This window comes from Bufo bufo, chromosome 10, assembly GCF_905171765.1.
Source record: "Bufo bufo chromosome 10, aBufBuf1.1, whole genome shotgun sequence".
Classification (NCBI taxonomy): Eukaryota; Metazoa; Chordata; class Amphibia; order Anura; family Bufonidae; genus Bufo; species Bufo bufo.
In genome coordinates, this window is record NC_053398.1 from 108,358,361 (window position 1) to 108,380,382 (window position 22,022).

General features: G+C 43.4%; 1 protein-coding gene across 3 annotated transcripts in view; it reads right to left on the reverse strand.

Moving 5' to 3' along the window:
- FTO (FTO alpha-ketoglutarate dependent dioxygenase) overlaps positions 1-22,022 on the reverse strand; it is a 280,792-nt gene that overhangs the window by 167,183 nt on the left and 91,587 nt on the right. For all 3 annotated transcript variants that reach the window (XM_040410711.1, XM_040410710.1, XM_040410709.1), the window contains exon 8: positions 14,485-14,609. In XM_040410711.1, the coding sequence (XP_040266645.1) occupies positions 14,485-14,609 (125 nt within the window). The remainder of the gene's footprint in view (positions 1-14,484; positions 14,610-22,022) is intronic.

Genomic DNA, 22,022 nt, shown 5'->3' on the forward strand with positions numbered 1-22,022 from the left:
TGTTTTGTGGCCGCATCCATTCCGTTATGCCACAAAACATATCCGTATGGTTTCCGTATGCGATCCGGAACGGATACTATAATGGTTATTGGCCCAGTGTGTTTAGGGAGGTGCATTCTGGGCTTTGAAGTCCAGGAGGCGGTCCTATCAGTGATTGACAGCCTTCTCTCTATGACTGTGTATACAGAGAGCTGTCAATCACTGATAGGACCGCCTCCTGGACTTCAAAACCCAGAATGTGCACAGACATAAATGTATAAATTACAAGTTTTACTGAATATTTCCCAATAAAACTATATATCAATCTTCTCAGCTCTTCCTGCTCTATAATATGCTGCTTTCGGCTCAGACACTGTATTCAATGTGACAGGTGCCCTTTTAAACCATACATACAAGCAGACCTACACCCACACAAACGTGCCATCTAGCATGGGACAGGAGTGGTAACTGATAAATATTGTGCCAGACAGTAATGGTATAAGTAATAAATAAAAAGCACAATTAAACCCAAAAGTACTAAATAATACAACCACTATCGTTTTTCTCTTCATATCCCAACTGCCATACACACGGTCACATGTCCCTTATCAGCCAATAGAAGCTCGCAGGTCTTTAGTCTCCACATACACACAGTTTTACTCCAGGTTTCCAAACCCAGCCATTTTTCTTCACTGCTGTAGGTCAGCTTTAGGCTAGGTCTACACGACGACAATAAGTGGCACGACACATAGGACAACAACTACACTGCGACATTGATGGCGCACCAATGTCGACCGACAATTTCTATAATGATAGTCTATGGTGTCGCACTGCGACATCGACATGCTCAGACAGTCGCAGAAAAATCCATCTTGGATGGATTTTTTTGCAACTGTCGCATCGCAGTATGTCACATGTCGCAGTGCGACACCGTAGCCTATTATAAAAATTGTTGAGACAAAATGTTGCACGACACATGTCGTCTTGTAGCCCTAGCATTAAAGGGGCAGGGCGCTGTGGAGGTCACTGTAAGGGTCCATTCACACGTCCGTTTTTTCTTTCCTGATCTGTTCCGTTTTTTGCGGAACAGATCTGGACCAGATCTGGACCCATTCATTTTCAATGGGTCCTGGAAAAAAATCGGACAGCACAATGTGTGCTGTCCGTTTCCGTTGTTCCGTTCCGCATGTCCGTTTAAATATAAAACATGTCCTATTCTTTTCCGCTAAATTCAGATCCTGGTACAATACAAAGTCAATGGATCCGCAAAAAACGGAAGACATTCGGATGACATACGGAAATATTTTCAGGAACAACGGATCCGCAAAAAACTGACCGAAAATCGGCATATAGAAAAATACTGACGTGTGAATGTAGCCTTAAAGGGGCAACTTCTGTGGAGGTCACTGTTAAGGCAGCGGGGTACTGTGGAGGTCACTGTTAAGGGGGCGGGCCCTGAGGAGGTCACTGACAAGGAAGTGGGGTGCTGTGAAACTCACTGTTAAAGGGGCGGGCTGCTGTGAAGGTCAAAGTTAAGGGGATGGGCTGCTGCGGAGGTCCCATTTTAAAGTGGAGGGGCACTGTGGGGGGTCAGTGTTAAGGGGTGGGGGACTGTGGAGTTCCCTGTTAAAGGGGCGGGGTACTGTAGAGGTCACTGTTATTGGGGATACTATCGATATATTTTAACGACACACACAAACATTAAATGCAATAGATGAAATGAAAGGTATAGTTTTAATCAGCATGATCAACCCTACCAGGCAGTATCAGTGATTGCTAGACAGAACCAGAAGTTGAACCTACACAGAAATAAGGTATATTGGAAAGACTAGCATCTTTCTTACAGAATAAACCTTTTAACGACTTCAAAGACGACAGAGTGCGCTCTAGTATTCTTCTATTTTTCTTGGGGCTCTCAGGCTAGAGCAGGGGCGGACTGGGAATTCAAAGTGGCCCTGTAAAAAATACTAAAAGTGGCCCTGTTTTGTAGTGGAGTCCAAACTGATGGAAGGCAGGGCCAGCAATACCATATTGTTGCATATTATACCAGTGGCTATTCTAAATGTTTAATTACATGCAATGAAATATTGGGATTCTGCGATTTTCAGATAAGAATTTTGAAATCTTGAGCTTTTTCTATATGTTAAAAGGTGACCTATAGAAAGTCGCACAAGCCTAATACATGGTATGAGGGCACCACCTGGTTAGTGCTGGCTACAATACCTAAAGTATCAAAACCCTAAAGTGTAAATACCAGCTAGTTTATTCACATGCCATTTAAAGAGCTTGGAGTCAGACACAAGACAATGGAGGCTCCAGCAATTTTGAGTGTTGATGCTGAATTAGGCTTACTGAAAGCACTGCAAATTACATAAAAGCCCAGGTGAAAGATTGGAAGTGTCACCAGGGGTCAGGCGAAGGTGGCAAAGTCAGATGGCAAAAGAGAGGTTGAAGGTCATAAAAGGAGCAGGTCTGTCTATCATCATCCATGATGCAGATAAACGTCTGATGAGAGACCACATATCCTGAGCTCTTTCTCCATGGCGCTAGTATTCTACCTGCTTTATTATGCGTTTTCAAATTCAATATGAATAGAACCGAGATTCCGTTAATTTACTATTTTCTATAAGTCAGGGGCATTAACAAAAAAAAATATGGTGTGTGCACCCTCTAAAAGGTGTACCCCTCCCAGCTGATCGACTAGGAAAGACAAAGTGGTCGCATCTAAGGGACTGTAGTACAAATGGTCAATTAGCAAATTTGGGACAAATTTTCCATCCTCTTGTAGACGCGCCCCTGACTTGTGTTTATAAGGGGGGGTTCACGTGATCGTATCAGTTTTGCGGTCTGCATTTTGCAGATAAGCACATCCCGCTCTTTGTTAGAAATGCTTATTCTTGTCCGCAAAATGGACGAGAATAATACATGTTCTATTTTTTTGTGGGGCAACATAACGGACACAATGTGGTGTCTGCATCTTTTGCGGACCCATTGAAATGAAAGGGTCCACATCTGATTCGCAAAAACTGTAGATCGGATGGGGGCCGAAAATACGGTCATGTAAATGCCCCATAAGGACATTTCGAAGGCTCTGTGCACACAGCCATGTCAAATAGTAGTAGTAGACATTTGGCTCTAATGAGTAATACGAAGGAAATGTCCGCACACCCATCACATCCTTGTTCTAGGGATCGTGGGGTCAGCACTCAGGAAAGCATTTCCCAAAGATTCCTTTATAAGCCGGAGCTCCGCCCCCGTCCCCATTATAGTCAAAGGGGACGGATCGGCGGTTCGGCGAAATAGCGGAAGGACGGATCCGACAGGGTGAACAGCCTGTCGGATCCGTCCTGCCGCAAGTGTGAAAGTAGCCTAAGGCCTCTTTCACACGGGCGTTGCGGGAAAATGTGCGGGTGCGTTGCGGGAACACCCGCGATTTTTCCGCATGAGTGCAAAACATTGTAATGCGTTTTGCACTCGCGGGAGAAAACTCGTGCGTGTTTGGTACCCAAACCTGAACTTCTTCACAGAAGTTCGGGCTTGGGATCGGTGTTCTGTGAATTGTATTATTTTCCCTTATAACATGGTTATAAGGAAAACTAATAGCATTCTGAATACAGAACGCATAGTAAACTAGCGCTGGAGGGGTTAAAATAAATAAATAATTTAACTCACCTTAATCCACTTGATCGCGGAGCCCGGCATCTCCTTGTGTCTCCTTTGTTGAAGGACCTGTGGTGAGCATTAAATACAGTTACAGGACCTTTGATGACGTCACTCCGGTCATCACATAGTACGTCACATGTTCTTTTACCATGGTGATTCACCATGGTAAAAGAACATGTGACGTACCATGTGATGACCGGCGTGACGTCATCACAGGTCCTTGAACTATAATTAATGCTCACCACAGGTCCTATTCAGTAAAAGAGACAGACGGAGATGCCGGGCTACGCGATCAAGTGGATTAAGGTGAGTTAAATGATTTTATTTTTTTTTTTTAACCCCTCCAGCGCTGTTTTACTATGCAGTCTGTATTCAGAATGCTATTATTTTCCCTTATAACCATGTTATAAGGGAAAATAATAATGATCGGGTCTCCATCCCGATTGTCTCCTAGCAACCGTGCGTGAAAATCGCACCGCATCCGCACTTGCTTGCGGATGCTTGCGATTTTCACGCAACCCCATTCATTTCTAATGGGGCCAGCGTTACGTGAAAAACGCACAAAGAGGAGCATGCTGCGATTTTCACGCAACGCAAAAGTGATGCGTGAAAATCACCGCTCGTGTGCACAGCCCCATAGAAATGAATGTGTCGGTATTCAGTGCGGGTGCAATGCGTTCACCTCCCGCATCGCATCCGCGCGGAATACTCGCTCGTGTGAAAGGGGCCTTAAGACTTCCTTCGACAGGCCCACTGAGGGGGATATTTAAAAAAACTATATTATGTTTGACAACCCCTTTAAAGTTGATCCATTTACAACAGAAAATATTTATTCAACTACACCAACTCTGTATGGTGGTTGCCCTGTGACGCCCTGATGTCAGCCATTGGAGAAGACAAGGATCAGTCGCTGCATTTCAGATGGATGATACTTTGTTCCTATGGGTAATACGCCACCACCCGGAGTGTTTTGTTAAAATATCCGCATTTGATCTGAATAGTTGTTAAGATATAAAGATGACCAAGTGACTACGGTATACTCATAACCTTAGCCATAGGTTTACTACTTGAAAGGATGACAAATACCACACCATACTCTTGAGTCTACCCATGTAAGCCTAAGGCTATACAAAAACACTGAGTTGTACACATCCGATCCGTGTGTTGACTCTATGTACCCCCCCCTTTAAACATTCTTAAACACTTATCTTCTCTCAATCTGCTTTGTTCTTGGCTAAACCTGTCCAGAGCACCTAATCTCTCTTGTCTGCTAAAAACTCTTTACCCACTTATCATTCTTTCATCGAGTTCTTGTGTTTTCAATACACTGGGACTAAGAAAACATCTTTGTCAAATAGGATGGTTGAGCGAGCCAAGCAGTCAACACGTGGATACCTTCAAGATCTGTCCAAAAGTATGGCAAAAGGGGAAAAGCAATGGAGTATAAGGGGACATTTACACCAACTGATTATCTGACAGATTTTCTGACCAATCATTGGTCAGATGGCCGTTTATACACACACAGATCTTTTTTATACACACCAACTATTGGTCTGATTGGACAGAAATTGGTCAGATTTAAGATACTGTAGGAAGGTGCAAGGGACTGTAGTTGACGGAAGGTATGTGTCACCGAGGTTCCTGGCCTCGGTGGAGTAAGAGCCAGTTTTCATGTGTCAGCAGCAGTTGCTGTTTGACACCTTGCTATTAAGTATAGCTGTAATAGCTGATCCGGGGCGGCTCTTACTGGGAGTAGCCAAAGTGCTGGGTGGGCGACTACTCCCCACGTTCCAGGCCGGGTTTTGAGAGGCCTATAAAAAAACAGTCAGCAGTGTCAGGTGGTGGTGATGATCTCTCTCTGACATTGGAGCTCTGGCAATCTCTGTGGAATCTGAGCCTTGTGCCAGGCTGGAGGCCTGAATCCGGGAGGACTGCTCTGTCCTGTGCTATGCCGACCGGGTGTGCATTAACACCTAGGATAAAAGGTGACTGTTTTTGCTGTATGAACTGTCTAGGTGTAAACGAACACCAAAACTGCAAATGGACGGTCGTACTGTTTTGTTGCCATAAGTGTGAATAAAGCACTGAAATTTTTGAGTTACAAAATGGTCTTTGCCTTTATACTGCGTCCGCTTGTCCTGTCTACCAGAGCGAATCTCCGCAATACATAACTAATTTTGCACCTATAAAATCAACTAAATCAGAAAAAAAAAAATCAACAAAATCTGAGCATTACATTACAATTACTTTTATTTGTCAGCCATATTGGTATTACATATCATGGATCCTAGTAGGATTGAATATTAAGCCTATGGGACAAATATCCCGCAATCCGGCAAATATGCAGAGAATCGGGCAGATCTCAGTTCTCTGCTGGAACAGGCGGCTGGATTGCAGTGCTGCAGATGTTAAAGTAACTTACAACTCGCAATGTACGTGGGTTGCGCCTGTGCAGTCAGGCAGTATTGGGCACTATGAGCAGTCAGTGCCCAGGGCATGCGCAGGAGCAACCCACGCAAATCGTTGTTTGTAACCAGGCTAGTAGGATCACGTGCAAAATGTACAGGAAGTGCCTGCAACCTAATTATGCCTGGGAGCACAGCACTGGCCCCCAGGAATTTTTCAACATTATCACTAAAATACCATAAAAAATAAATAAAAAAAAAGTGTTTAAATATTTTAATAGTTCTAGTTCATTTTTTTTATGTGGCAATACCTGTTTATTTTTTTTATTGTTTATATGTTTTTATATGTAAAATTGGGAAAGGGGGTAATTAAATAATTTTTTTTTTTTACTTTTATAGAAACATAGAATGTGTCGGCAGATAAGAACCATTCGGCCCATCTAGTCTGCCCAATATACTGAATACTATGGATAGCCCCTGGCCCTATCTTATATGAAGGGTGGCCTTATGCCTATCCCATGCATGCTTAACCCCTTCACTGTATTTGCAGCTACCACTTCTGCAGGAAGGCTATTCCATGCATCCACTACTCTCTCAGTAAAGTAATACTTCCTGATATTACTTTTAAACCTTTGCCCCTCTAATTTAAAACTATGTCCTCTTGTAGCAGTTTTTCTTCTTTTAAATATTCTCTCCTCTTTTACCTCGTTGATTCCCTTTATGTATTTAGCAGTTTCTATCATATCCCCTCTGTCTCGTCTTTCTTCCAAGCTATACATGTTAAGGTCCTTTAATCTTTCCTGGTAAGTTTTATCCTGCAACCCATGTACCAGTTTAGTAGCTCTCTATAATAACAACTTTTAACCCCCTTAGGGGCTAGAACCTGGGATCTTTTGAACCCTTGTCCCAATATACAGCCCTTGTCCCAATATACTTACTGCAGCAGCCGCCTCCATATTCCATTACTTCAGCCACTGCGTCGTACCCGTCACAGTGGCTGAATGGGTTAACATAGAGCAAACGTTATGACTCCGGTATACGTTACAACAGTACTGGTACTAAGTAAAAATCCTGATCGTAAAGATTACAGCTTTAGCTTTATCCCGTATCATTCCCGAAAATGTATTTTCATTACAGCAAAAGGGGAGGAAAAAATAAATAAATAAGTGACTTCAAATACAGAAATAAATGACCAGGACTGATACATGCACAAGACAACATGGTATTTACTACATGATCATTTGAGGAACAAACATGTAGACAAAAATGAAAACCAAAGCACATTTCAGGGCATAAGGTTAATGGAGCACTAAATCTATGGACAGATCTTGCTTAAAGGGTTTTTGCAGGAGTTTGATATTGATGGCCTGTCCTCCGGAACATCAATATCTGATTGGTGGGGATCAGGCACCTGGTATCCCCATGATCAACTGTTTGAAGAAGCAGTGGTGGTCTGGTGAGCGCTGCAGCACAGATTACTAAGCAGAGCGCCGTACATTGTATAGTGGCTGTAGTTGGTACTGCAGCTTAGGCCATTAATTTGAATGGTACCGGGCTGCAAACAGGCCATGTGACTGATGAACGTGATGTCACTGACCTAGGAAGAGGAGCACTGTGGCCTCTTCAAACAGCTTATTGCCAGTGGTGCTGGGTGTCGGACCCCCACTGATCAGATAACGATGGCCTATCCTGAGGATAGGCCACCAATACTGAACTCCTAGACAACCTCTTATAAAAGGAATCTTATAAAAGAGCTAATAATACACTGCTCAAAAAAATAAAGGGAACACAAAAATAACACATCCTAGATCTGAATTAATTTAATATTCTTCTGAAATACTTTGTTCTTTACATAGTTGAATGTGCTGACAACAAAATCACACAAAAAAAAAATAATGAAAATCAAATTTTTCAACCCATGGAGGTCTGGATTTGGAGTCACACTCAAAATTAAAGTGGAAAAACACACTACAGGCTGATCCAACTTTGATGTAATGTCCTTAAAACAAGTCAAAATGAGGCTCAGTAGTGTGTGTGGCCTCCACGTGCCTGTATGACCTCCCTACAACGCCTGTGCATGCTCCTGATGAGGTGGCGGACGGTCTCCTGAGTGATCTCCTCCCAGACCTGGACTAAAGCATCTGCCAACTCCTGGACGGTCTGTGGTGCAACGTGACGTTGGTGGATAGAGCGAGACATGATGTCCCAGATGTGCTCAATTGGATTCAGGTCTGGGGAACGGGCGGGCCAGTCCATAGCATCAATGCCTTTGTCTGGCAGGAACTGCTGACACACTCCAGCCACATGAGGTCTAGCATGGTCTTGCATTAGGAGGAACCCAGGGCCAACAGCACCAGCATATGGTCTCACAAGGGGTCTGAGGATCTCATCTCGGTACCTAATGGCAGTCAGGCTACATCTGGTGAGCACATGGAGGGCTGTGCGGCCCTCCAAAGAAATGTCACCCCACACCATTACTGACCCAATGCCAAACCGGTCATGCTGGAGGATGTTACAGGCAGCAGAACGTTCTCCATGGCGTCTCAAGACTCTGTCACGTCTGTCACATGTGCTCAGTGTGAACCTGCTTTCATCTGTGAAGAGCACAGGGCGCCAGTGGCGAATTTGCCAATCTTGGTGTTCTCTGGCAAATGCCAAACGTCCTGCACGGTGTTGGGCTGTGAGCACAACCCCCACCTGTGGACGTCGGGCCCTCATATCACCCTGATGGAGTCTGTTTCTGACCGTTTGAGCAGACACATGCACATTTGTGGCCTGCTGGAGGTCACTTTGCAGGGCTCTGGCAGTGCTCCTCCTGTTCCTCCTTGCACAAAGGCAGAGGTAGCGGTCCTGCTGCTGGGTTGTTGCCCTCCTACAGCCTCCTCCACATCTCCCGATGTACTGGCCTGTCTCCTGGTAGCGCCTCCATGCTCTGGACACTACGCTGACAGACACAGCAAACCTTCTTGCCACAGCTCGCATTGATGTGCCATCCTGGATAAGCTGCACTACCTGAGCCACTTGTGTGGGTTCTAGACTCCGTCTCATGCTACTACTAGAGTGAAAGCACCGCCAGCATTCAAAAGTGACCAAAACATCAGCCAGGAAGCATAGGAACTGAGAAGTGGTCTGTGATCACCACCTGCAGAACCACTCCTTTATTGGGGGTGTCTTGCTAATTGCCTATAATTTCCACCTGTTGTCTATCCCATTTGCACAACAGCATGTGAAATTGATTGTCACTCAGTGTTGCTTCCTAAGTGGACAGTTTGATTTCACAGAAATGTGATTGACTTGGAGTTACATTGTGTTGTTTAAGTGTTCCCTTTATTTTTTTGAGTAGTGTATATATGTCGCAACATGTAGAGATAGAAAGTTTGAAAGACACAGGTCCACAAGTTAAACCTAAAGAGCTGACCCAGATGAAGACAAAAAATGGTATACCGGTCCGTGAAAACTGCAGCCAATCACTGTCTTGCAGTTGGCACATCAAGTGCAGATGTATGGCACTTGACTGCTGCTTCCAATAAACCTCCTCACTGGCCGACTGCTGAGGACAATGACCGGCTGCAGCGGTCATGCGCCATATACCTGCACATCATTGCTGCAGTCTGTAAAAAAGCAGCGGCAGGAGGACTGGACACACAGTGCAGAGAATGGAACCGGAGGAAGAGGTAAGTAAAGCAATATAGCTGATCGGTGTAGCTAAGGCTACTTACACACTCGCGTTTGGTGCGGATTCGTCATGGATCTGCACAGACGGATCCGTTCAGATAATACAACCGTCTGCATCCGTTCAGAACGGATCCGTTTGTATTATCTTTAACATAGCCAAGACTGATCCGTCTTGAACACCACTGAAAGTCAATGGAGGACGGACCCGTTTTCTATTGTTCCATTGTGTCATAGAAAACGGATGCATTCTGTGCGGATCCTTTTCCATTCAGAATGCATTAGGGCAAAACTGATCCATTTTGGACCGTGTGTGAGAGCCCATGACGGATCTCACAAACGGAAAACCAAAACGCCAGTGTGAAAGTAGCCTTAAACGAATGGCTTTTCAGCGGGGAGGCAGTGTGTCGGACTCCTGCCGATCAGCAGCACAAAGAAAAGGTACTGGGGACTGAAATATGCATTGTCTAAGGTAAGAGCAGCAATAAAAAAAAATTACACCCTTTTAAAGGTGTCATCCAGAGAGATCATATGGACGGAGAAGAGGCGTTAAGGTTCTGCATCTTTTAACGAGTCTGCTTCACTCTAGGGTGTTTTAACATGACGATGTGACGTTACATCCTTTGTGCAGGATCCGAGCATTGGCCTCTGTGTATTCTGACTACAGAACATCCTGCAGTTACTCCATCAACTTCAGAAAACGTTGTCTCATGACCTCAGAAACACTTACCTGCAAGTCACAGGCGGCCATGCCACAAGATCTGACCGACCTGGGCAAAGATTCAAGTTGTGCTCCACCATCATATCAGTGTACAAGAAAGAAATACAGTTCATACACAGTTAGGCTACCCGCCACGCCTCCTTGGCGAAAAAAAGCTAGTAAATGTGATACAAAGCAAAAAACTGGCGCATTTTCAATAGTACAATGTGTACATGGGGTTTGTCTAATCTCATACACTTTACTAATACTGTATTACAGTGAGGTTTATCTGCATGTCCAAGTGCCCTTACCTACACCCGCTATCCATGTCATAGACACGTTTTTTGTGTGTTTTTTTTTTTTTTTAATCAAAACACTTACACTGTGCAAATGTGAGAAAACGCATAGGTTTGAATTAATTTGTCATTCATTTTCTATTAGAATAACATTTATATATTAAAGCCACCCTCACATTAACTGGGGAAGAAACAGAAGGCTTACCTGGTGCCCGCCTTCTCATGTTTAGATCAATCGATTCTCAGGCTCCTCTTTGGTCATCCAAGATGGTCAGACCACCTCTCAGACTACTTGATGCACACTGGACATCAGTAGTCCAAGACACTTCCTGCCTTTCCAGCCCTGCACTTGGTTTGGCCAGCACTGATCACATGAGCACTGCTGACCAATCAGAGGGCAGTTGGTTTGGCCAGCACTGATCACATGAGCACTGCTGACCAATCAGAGGGCAGTTGGTTTGGCCAGCACTGATCACATGAGCACTGCTGACTAATCAGAGGGCAGTGGGGAGTCTTGGACTACCAAAATCACAGTACGCATCAGTTAGTCTGGGAAGCAGAGCGGCCATCTTGGATGGCAGAAAAGGAGCTTGGGAATTTACAAATCTGCAGTTAAAAAGATGCAAATGAAGGCACCAGGTAAGTGTTCTGTTCCTTCCACAGTTCCTGGAGAGTCGCTTTAAATAGAATGCTATTTAATGTATTTTTTTTATAATTATTGGAGGTGGTTATCTGTCTTAGACATTTATTTAGGACACTCTACCTTTTGGATCCACACCTATCTCCAGGGCAAAGATCCCGTTGCCCCTGTTCCATGGCCACTGTGAATAGAGAGGTGGCCACACTTGTGGCTTCCTTCATTAACTTCTACAGGAGTCCTGAAAACAGCAGAGAAAGTCGTGGGAACTGAATCTATCAGATATTTAAGGCTTATACCGTGAATATGCCATAAATGTCAAAATTTCGGAGGGTTCATTTTTAACTTGAATGTAGTGGAATATAACAACCCATCTCCCTGTATAAGGCTTCACCGTGATGGAGATCCTACGATGGAGTCAGTGGGGTCCGCTGAGTGTCGTTAAAGTCCATCATGTGACGGACCAGTCTCTGACTTACATTTGGTTTTTCTATTTTTGCTCAGAAGTGAACAAAGCCTTAGAAGATCACAGTGATGCTCAAAGATGCTTCACTCACAGAATGAAATAGTGGCGATCGTCAATTTGCATTATGAAGACGGTAATGTCGGGATATGACTGTCAATTGTAGCCTCCTTCCTGTTGGTGATCATGCGGCGCCCACATGATCGCCAGTACTTGCATGTATGTGGAAATGCAGAAACGGCTGCACCTCACACTTTGTATGTCCCGCTGTGTGAATGGGTTCTAACCATTTACCTTCTTATCTCTTGCAATGCCATAGCTTCCATTTCTGATGGATAATTCAAACTAACTCTCTTGCTGGGAATAATCTGCACTTATGAGGATGTCGAGATGCTAAGATAAACAGGAACGAGAACCCTTCTAATGAACAGTGCTCATTTTAACGAGATAATGGCGACAGAGATAGATGCGTATCCATTCAGGATGTGTCATTAGTCCATTTCATGAACATTCATGGGCAGCTATTAGACTGATGTAATACACAAATGTAGGCTGGTCCGTTCTATTTGTCCTCGATTGTGTCATCGTTTAGTATAATAATACAGTTTATTTTTTAATTATTATGTCTTCATATATTTAAAGTGAGCCTTTGACTTGAGGATACTGGGACTAGTCTATTATTGTAGCAGCCTTCGGTAAGCTGGATCCCAAGGTGTACATGCCAATGATGCCATAGAGGCAGACCATGAGGATGCTACGGGGCCCCTGGTGAGCGGGGGCTTATTTCTGGTTCCTGTCTTTCCTTTTGTTGCTGGGTGACAAGAACCTGTGCAGGTCTCAAGTGAACTGTTGGCAAGCACGGAGATGGGGATGGGATCAAGAGTCATGGGAAAGGGTCTACAGAGGGAAACAAACACTAGACCCTTCTGTCCTGTAGGCAAAAGCTGGCAATAAGTAATTTTTTTTGTAATGAAGCCTCCTTTCTTCTATGACTGTCATTGGCTGAACGAATATAATGTTAAAAGGGTTCTCTGGGCTACAGAAATTGATGGCCTACCCTTAAGATAAGTCATCAATATCAGATCGATGACGGTCCTGCACCCCCATGATCAGCTGTTTCAGGCTGCCATGGCGCTGGAAACTAGCACTGTACGGACAGAAGCAAAAAGCTCTGTAGAATGGGTAGCTTCATGCGCTGGCGTACTGAAGCGCAGCTCCCCTTCTCTGCAGTACCCGGCATGGTCACTATATAGTGTTCGGAGCTGTCTGCCTCCACCTTCATACACAGTAAACTTTCCAGCGATGTGACAGCCTGAATCAGCTGATTGGTAGAGGTGCCGGGTGTCAGACCTCCACCGATCTGATATTGATGACCTATCCTGAGGATAGCCCATAAGTATCTGTAGCACGGAGAACCCTGCAAGGCTGTAATGACCCATGCACATGACCGTGACCAGTCTGTGTTTCAGCCACATATACTGCGACTGTATCATAGTGTTTTACAATATAGTCAGTTCATATGTGATCGGCAGATATTGCAGTGTACTCACACGGATGATATAGTAAACTGCAATAGCCCTGCAAAGACTGACTGTATCATAAATTACTATGATGCAGTCAGTTCGGCTCAGTGGGGCGCGGTTGGACCGGGAGATATGGCAAACACCATGTTTCCCGGGCCGATCACTGTCGTGTACATGAGCCCTAAGGCCCCTTTCACACGGGCGAGTATTCCGCGCGGGTGCAATGCGCGAGTTGAACGCATTGCATCCTGACCCATTCATTTCTATGGGGCTGTGCACATGAGCGGTGATTTTCACGCATCACTTATGCATTGCGTGAAAATCGCAGCACGCAGGCCCCATAGAAGTAAATGGGACTGCGAGAAAATCGCAAGCATCCGCAAGCAAGTGCGGTGCGATTTTCACGCACGGTTGCTAGGAGACGATCGGGATGGAGACCCGATCATTATTATTTTCCCTTATAACATGGTTAACATATGTCATGTTAATCTACTTGCTCACGCAGCCCGAGTTCTCTTCGGTCTTCTTTTTTGCTGTGTGCAGGAAAAGGACCTGTGGTGACGTCACTCCGGTCATCACATGATCCATCACATGATCTTTTACCATGGTGATGGATCATGTGATGACCGGAGTGACATCACCACAGGTCCTTTTCCTGCACACAGCAAAAAAGAAGACAGAAGAGAAGCCGGGCTGCGTGAGCAAGTAGATTAAGGTGAGTTTAATTTTTAAATTTTTTTTTTTAACCCCTCCAGCCCTATTGTACTATGCATTCTGTATTAAGAATGCTATTATTTTACCTTATAACCATGTTATAAGGGAAAATAATACAATCTACCCAGCACCTAACCCAAACCAAAACGTTTGTGAAGAAGTTCGGGTTTGGGTACCAAACATGCCGATTTTTCTCACGCGAGTGCAAAACGCATTACAATGTTTTGCACTCGCGTGGAAAAAGCGCATGTTCCCGCAATGCACTCGCACCTTTTCCCGCAACGCCCGTGTGAAAGAGGCCTAAGAGTTTTATTAAGCTACTGACTCTGGTTGGCAGTTCATTTACAGAATACAAATTTTACAAAAGCCTGAAATATAGAAGCCCATTTATAATGTGATCATATAGATTTCAGTGCATTTCTTCAGTCTCACCTCTTTCTCCACCCCAGCCGCAGGTCTTGACGCTCTACTAGTAACGGCAGGATACGATGCAGTATTTTGTACTTGTCTTCCCAGCTCCAGTAGTCTTTTTCAAGCTCTTCTAGCAGTAGGCTGGTCTGGGAAGCAATTAAATAAACGGGGGACGAGGGGGAAACACGTAAAATTAATAAAAAGCTCATAGGCAAATGAGGACAGTAAATCAATATATTTTCATTATTACTATTGCATGTTTGCCAGTTAATCAATATGGGGAATGATGACCGAAAATGGCCACCATATATTTGGACTTCAGTCAATATATGCATCACATAAAATAAGCCATAAAATAGTATGGCTTAACTCATTTGTAACCCAAGTTACTTGAGAAATATACACATTTTTTTTTAAATAAAATATAATCTTGCATATCATAAGATGAAAACATAATAGTAATAACATAAGAATCTCATACATAAAAAAGCTAATCATTTGAATATTTAATACTGCATCTCATTTCTTAAGAGTCCATCCTATAATTGTTTTTTGTAATAATTATAAGGAGGGCCAGTGAGTAATATAATATTGGCTTCCAATTATCTGCATTAGGCTGCACGTACACAATGCGGCCTCGGCAGCGGTATCCGCATGCGGCTCCACAGCCTGTACAAGCGCGGCCTGGCAAGTACAGGTGGAGATCCCGCTGCCAGGGCCACATCATCTACTGGCAGCCTTAAGGCGATTGTTTCAGGTATTACATTTCAGTAATAAGATGTAAATCTGTAGAAGAGATATAATGTGGTTGTACTTTTTATATTTTGTAGCTACAGAAAATATAAAAAAAAAAATTTAAATTCCCTCTAGCAACAATAATGGAGACACATGCACCTTTCTTGTAGTATCTGTAGGGTGTCCTTTATGGCAGCTGCGATTAACGGGACTTAATTGAGAAACATGATAGACCATTAGGGATCATTCACAAGTCGCGGATCCGCAAAACAGGGATCCCAGCTGAGTGAATGCTACCATTTATTTTGGAAATTCTGCAGAAATGTCCTATCCTTGTCCGCAAAACAGATAAGTATAGGACATGTGCTATCTTTTTTGCGGGGCTGTGGAATGAATGCGTGGATGCGGACAGAGCATGGTGTGGCATCCGCATCTTTTGCGTCACTTGTGCGATCGCTGTGTCATCCTCAATATTAAACTGCACGCCATCTATAATGTACTGGGGGGCGGCATATTTACAGCTGTTCATCCCATTCAAGTGAATAGAAGGTGCGGCTGTGATTACAGTGCACTGTAGTTAGATGAGGATACAGCACTGGATGAGCTCTGCCGAAGAAATGCACAGCTCCATCCACTCCCACGTGAATTGGAGCAGCTCTACAGTTACCATCTCTGTCCACTACACAATGGGCGGAGATGTGTAGATTTGGCACGGACTTCTAGCGCTGGATCTGCAATGAAACAACTGATCCTGATCGGCAGGGATCTTGGATCCGTGCCAATCTGACACTGAAGGCCCATCAAAATCAAAATCAATGGCAACATAGAAAACCACACCCATTTTCATTTTTCAAAAGTGGAGTGAATGGTGTAAAAAATGCAAAAAGTTGCAAAATTTTGCAAAAAGATACCCCAAAGAGTCGCAAATCCTTAGTTTGCGACTTTCTGAAACCAGAAGTCTAGGGTGCAAGGAGTGATGAATTCCCCCAATAGTGTAAAAATTGGTGAATTGTCTCTATGGGCACCAACCCTTTAAAAAAAAAAAAAAAAAAAAAAAAAAGGCCTGCCACCATGAAATGCAGTGCATTCTGCATGCAAGATGATATACAGCAGGACAAAATGAGCAGATTGATATATATTTTTGTGGGGAGAGACTCAGTAAAATGTATAATTTATATCTCAGCTTTTTCTAAACTTAAGACCACCCCGTGTACAGTTATCTCTGTATACACAATTACACGGGGAATACTATAAGTTAGTGGTAAGACAGTCCTGTGCAAAACTCAGGTATCTTTGTATACATACTTACACTAGGAACGATCACTGATAACACCTCCCCCGTGTACAGCTGAAGTCAGAAAAAGCGGAGATTTAAATGTGTAAATTACACATTTTACTGAATCTTTTCCCCCAAAAAAACAACATATATCAATCTGCTCAGCTCCCCCTGCTCTATATAATGCTGCCTGCAGATTACACTGCATTGTGTGGTGACAGGTTCTCTTTATAACAAGACACACAATAAAGTTACCGGCGAGCTGGGTCAGTGTAAAGGGTTTAATATTCTTTCTGAGTCAAAGAAAAAACAGTTCAGACATTTTCAAGAATATATTGTTTTCTATGAGAAAATGAGTAACATCAGCCCTTTCGAGTTTCCTTATAAACAGAAGTCTGAATACAGGTAGAAGATGCATGCACTTGAATTAAATCCCAGAAACAACTAAAAGAATATTGAGCTATTACTGCCAGAAAAACGACATAAACTGTCAGTAAAAGAGCTAGCTGTGTACGCGCAATCAATAACTGCTACAGATTTTGTCAGCGGCACACAAAAATAATATACTATATGAAGTTTTAATATATTGGGTAATATAAAGTCATTTTATGATTAGTGATACTGGTTAAATCGGCCAATATTTCATCTTTAAGAGGCATCCTTTGGATGATCTCAGTGTTCCTCTGCGGTCGACTGAGAGATAAAGCGCCAGACATATGTCAAAATAGATGAAATGAGTTACAGAAGAAAACGCAGGAACATACGTCTCAGCTGCTGTTAGGCACAATACGTGACAACAATTACCCGGTGGCATTTACTTCCTGTGATCGTTATACAATCCTTCTACCCTTGGTCATCACTCTTTCCTTGGTCATTGTACATCATCGGGGTAGTTTCTAAGGAAATGTAGTTTTCCCCTATACTTGCCCCGAGGAACCCTCTAGAACAGCTGATCAATAGCTAAAGTAGCACTAAATCAGAACTGAGGAACTCAAAATTTAATTTTGCTTTACTATGGCAGTAAATGATAGAAAATGTACGGGTTGAGCCATGTCAATCCATTCTACAAGGCAGTGAGCTGAAGACTTAAAGGGGTTTTTCAAAATGTAAATATCTGGATAGGTCATCAGTATCTGATCGGGGGGTCCGACACCCAGGACCCCCGCTGATCAGCTGTTTAAGTAGGCAGAGGCGCTCACAGTAGCGTCCCCTCCTTCTCACAGCTTTCCCTTGGCCGAGTGACGACAGATTCATTGGTCACATGGACTCTAGGACATACCAAGCACAGCTGCTAAACAATGCACCGCGCTGTGCTTGGTGAGCATGGTGAAGGCAGTGGCGCTCACAGGAGTGCCGGTGTCTTCTCAAACAGCTGAATGGCAGGGGTCCCAGGTGTCGGACCCTCACGATCAAATACTAATGACCTACGTCGAGGACAGAAAATCTCGGAAAACCCTTTTAAAGGGGTTGTGCAGCAAGTACGAATTGATGACTTATCCTCAGGATAGGCCATCAATGTCTGATTGGTGGTGGTCCGACTCCTGGCACCCCCTCCGTTCAGCTGTTTGAAGAGGAGGAGGCGCGCGCCTGCTCTTCAAACAGCTGATCGGCGGGGATACCGGGATTCGGACCCTCACGATCAAACATTGATGACCTATCCTGAGGAAAGGATATCAATATGTACTGGCTGCACAACCCCTTTAAATAATCTAAGAAACTGGTTTCCCTCAGATCACCTCATCTAACCCCTCCAGGATACTTCCAGTTTGGGCTTTGAAGATGCAATGAATGATTTGTATTTGCCTTCTCTTATCCCGATGTTGTCAGGCTGGGGTGCCTGGGGCCAAACAGTAACATACATTCTGGGGAACTACTGTACAGCTACCTACAAATATTAACTGACCCCCATTAGCAGATCCCTAAAACTGTGGCAAACACATTTTCTTCAGCAGCAGCCCGCTGCGTAGCCTGTTCCTCAGACTGTTCTGTCCTGGAGACCCTTTCAGTATTTTGCTAGGGCTGTCTTAGCTATGTGGGCTAGGAAAATATGCCCAGACAGTGGCAGACATCAAAACCTTGCAAGACGATTGATAATGGGGGGGGGCCCTACATGGATGTTGTGAAGGTGGGTGCCTGGGAAACTGGCTGGCCTGTGTCTACACCTAGAAGTTATCTCATCCACCCGATACATCTATAATAATAAACTGGGTAGTCTGTTACATAATATTAACCCAGCTTTTATAAAGACCCATTGGCTGGTTGAGATGCTGTCCACTGCCTATCTGTATGTAGTACAGTCAGTCTATGTGCCAGGTGCCACTCATGCAGGTGGTGGAGGACTGAGGGCCCACCGGTGGATTCACCTGTTCTCCAGTTGGCCTATCTAGCCTGTATCCTCACCATCATAACTTTTCATTTTTACTCAGACACAGTTGTACGAGGCCCCTTTTTAGTGGAGAGGTTGTACTGTGTTTGGGGTCTAGGTTAGGGTACATAGAGGAAAGCTATTTGTTTTTTTTTATAAATTTATACTATGTTGAAAATAGAAAGGGGGATACCCTACGGACCCTAAGTATTTTTCAGATGACTTAAAACTTCTGGTGTTCAAGAACAGGTAGACAGAACAAGTAAAAAGTTGGAAAACCTACAAAGTAAATGGGTCCATACAAAGGTAGCTGGTGCACAAACAGAATGTGGCGGCAGTTAAAGGAGAGCACACATTACTTCAGGAACCTATTATAGGAAATGTTATGAGCCCTGATGACAGGTACTAGTTCTCTGACCGATGCTTCCCCTAAGGGTTGACTGAAGCCTTCACCTACTATCTTGAGCTAATGGAGGTATTTTACAGTCAGGGGCTAGAGGTCAACAGAGTGGATAACAAACACTTCTCTAAGTTGTGCTTTCCATAGCCTTATCAGGCCTCAGCGTTATAAGGGCATGTGTGCTATTTCCAATGTTTGTACAATGCCAACACTTTCTTTCGATTGTTTCCTGAATGAGATGGACTTGCCCTGGTGACCTGATGTTTAAAGACAAGGTTAACAGGGCAGAATCAAAGGTCAACAGGATGCGTACCAAAGAATTGTATTTTCTTGATAAAAAGGACATTAGTTGTGTAGCCTTGATATATATATATATTAATTAATTTTTTTTTTTTTTATTATTATTTCAAAATGTCATATATAATGAACCACAAATAAAAGATTTTAACTTTTAAACCGACCCACCCAATGACTTGACAAAGGAGCAAGGGAAAAAGCCGTAACTCAATCTTCCAAACTAAAAGATCAAATGAAGTCTTTCTATTTGGTACAAATTTTTAGGGAATTTTGTATATTGATTTCTATTTTTGTAGCATATTTTTTGAAACAATATAGAATTAGAATCTTTACTCCTCCAGTAATGATTTTTTACTGTGCAAACAGCATGGTCCGAGTGTGAATTCGTCCTTATACTGGTTGTGGGAACTACAGGATCATTAAAGGAATATTTCAGAAGCAAATGATACTCTGTTCTGTCCAGTGAAGGATATAGGAGAGCAGCGCATGACTCCAAAAACTGAAGTCACAAACTACCTCTTCAGGTTCTGCACTAGGATAACACTATGGGCCAGAGTCGTCATTACACTCACATCTTACTCCACTTTTACATATGTCCAAAGTCACTTTTGGCTAAGTCAGATTTATTAATGATCCTTTAATACTGTGATAAATGTTGTTTGACGGTAGCAGTTTATCCTTCAGTAAGCGGCTTTACAAAAGTCGCGCGTCTTTACGAAAAAGTCGCATGTTCTATTAAAAAGTCGCATAAGATAAGCATGGTCCTCACTGGAGTGAACTTGAGCAATTTTTTGCGACTTTTTAAATTGTCGCAATAGTAAATCTGTCTAGAGATTAATTTACATAAGAAAACACGCCCACTTTCAGAAAACTGGCGGTTTTCTTTCTTGCTTTTTTTCATTGTTTACCATAGAGTAAAAATAACAGGTAAGGCTACTTTCACACTGGCGTTTTGGCTTTCCGTTTGTGAGATCCGTTCAGGGCTGTCACAAGTGGTCCAAAACTGATCAGTTTTGCCCTAATGCATTCTGAATGGATAAGGATCCGCTCAGAATGGATCAGTTTGCTTCCGTACCATCTCCATTCCGCTTTGGAGGCGGACACCAAAAAGCTTTGGTGTCCGCCTGACGAAACTGAGCCAAACGGATCCGTTCTGACACACAATGTAAGTCAAAGGAGACGGATCCGTTTTCTCTGACAATAGAAAACGGGTCCGTCCTCCATTGACTTTCAATGGTGTTCAAGATGGATCAGTCTTAGCAATGTTAAAGATAATACAAACGGATCCGTTCTGAACGGACGCAGACGGTTGTATTATCTGAACGGATCCGTCTGTGCAGATCCCTGATGGGTCCGCACCAAACGCGAGTGTGAAAGTAGCCTTAACTTTATTCTAGGGGTCAGTAACAAATATGGCAATACTAAATAAGTATAGGGTTTTACGCTTTGTTACTTTTGCACAATACAAACAGGTTTTAAGTCATAAGTTTTTATTTGCGCCGCAATCTGTGACTTTTCCCCTGCTCATGCCAGGCCTAAAAAAGTGGGTCCGGCATGGTCCGGCAGGCCCGTCTCATTCATCATTTTCTATGCCTGGTTTAGGAGTAGAAAATGGTCTAAATGTAAGACAGCTAGGAAGCCGACTTACATTTAGACTGGTGCTGGATGAGCTGAAGTTATGTAGAGGCTGTCGCTTCTTCATAACATCGGAGGATCCCCAGCCAGATATAGGGGGTTATTAAGACCGGAGTCTATAACGCCGGTCTTCATAAAAGACCCCCTTTATTCCTACAGATCATTGTGATTGTGGTGGCACTAAAATGTTTTTGTTTTAAGATAAACTATATTAAAATACATTAAAATGATTGCTTTTATTTTGAAAACAAAAACCTTTATTACGTTTATAGTGCTTTTTCTGTCCCTATGTGGAATTTGAAGCGGCAGTTCTTGAACTGCTTCTACAAACATTTTATTTGAAATGCACAGCACTTCAAAGCATTATTGCCTGTACTGAAAAGCGGCCTCGTGGCATGGCTTAATAGGCAGATGTTAATGGCAGATCTTGGGGCTTGTAGGCAGACTGGGAGACCACCCACCCTCTATCAAATATCTCAGATGCCGCAGTTGCAGGGTTAAAATTATTGGATATCAAAGTTATTGGTCTTCGAACAGGGCCTGACGTAGTTCCTAACAGCCTCGGCACTGGGCTTGCAATCTTCATCTGAAACACTGTTGTAAAAAGGTGGTGCATCCAAACTAGTCTCTTAAAGTGACTCTCCGGTCAAAATAATATAAGAATAACTGGCGCGGTGCTCGGGCTCAGACATGTCCTCCACAGTAGGATATGTTGGCTAATCTCTCAATTTTACACCAGTATGAGGGTTAGTAAGACCGCAGAGTGCACCTGTCTTTGTTATTGTTATATTATTTTTACTGTTCATCACATCCACACATTTGCTATCCTGTGTAGGATGTCCATTGTGGTA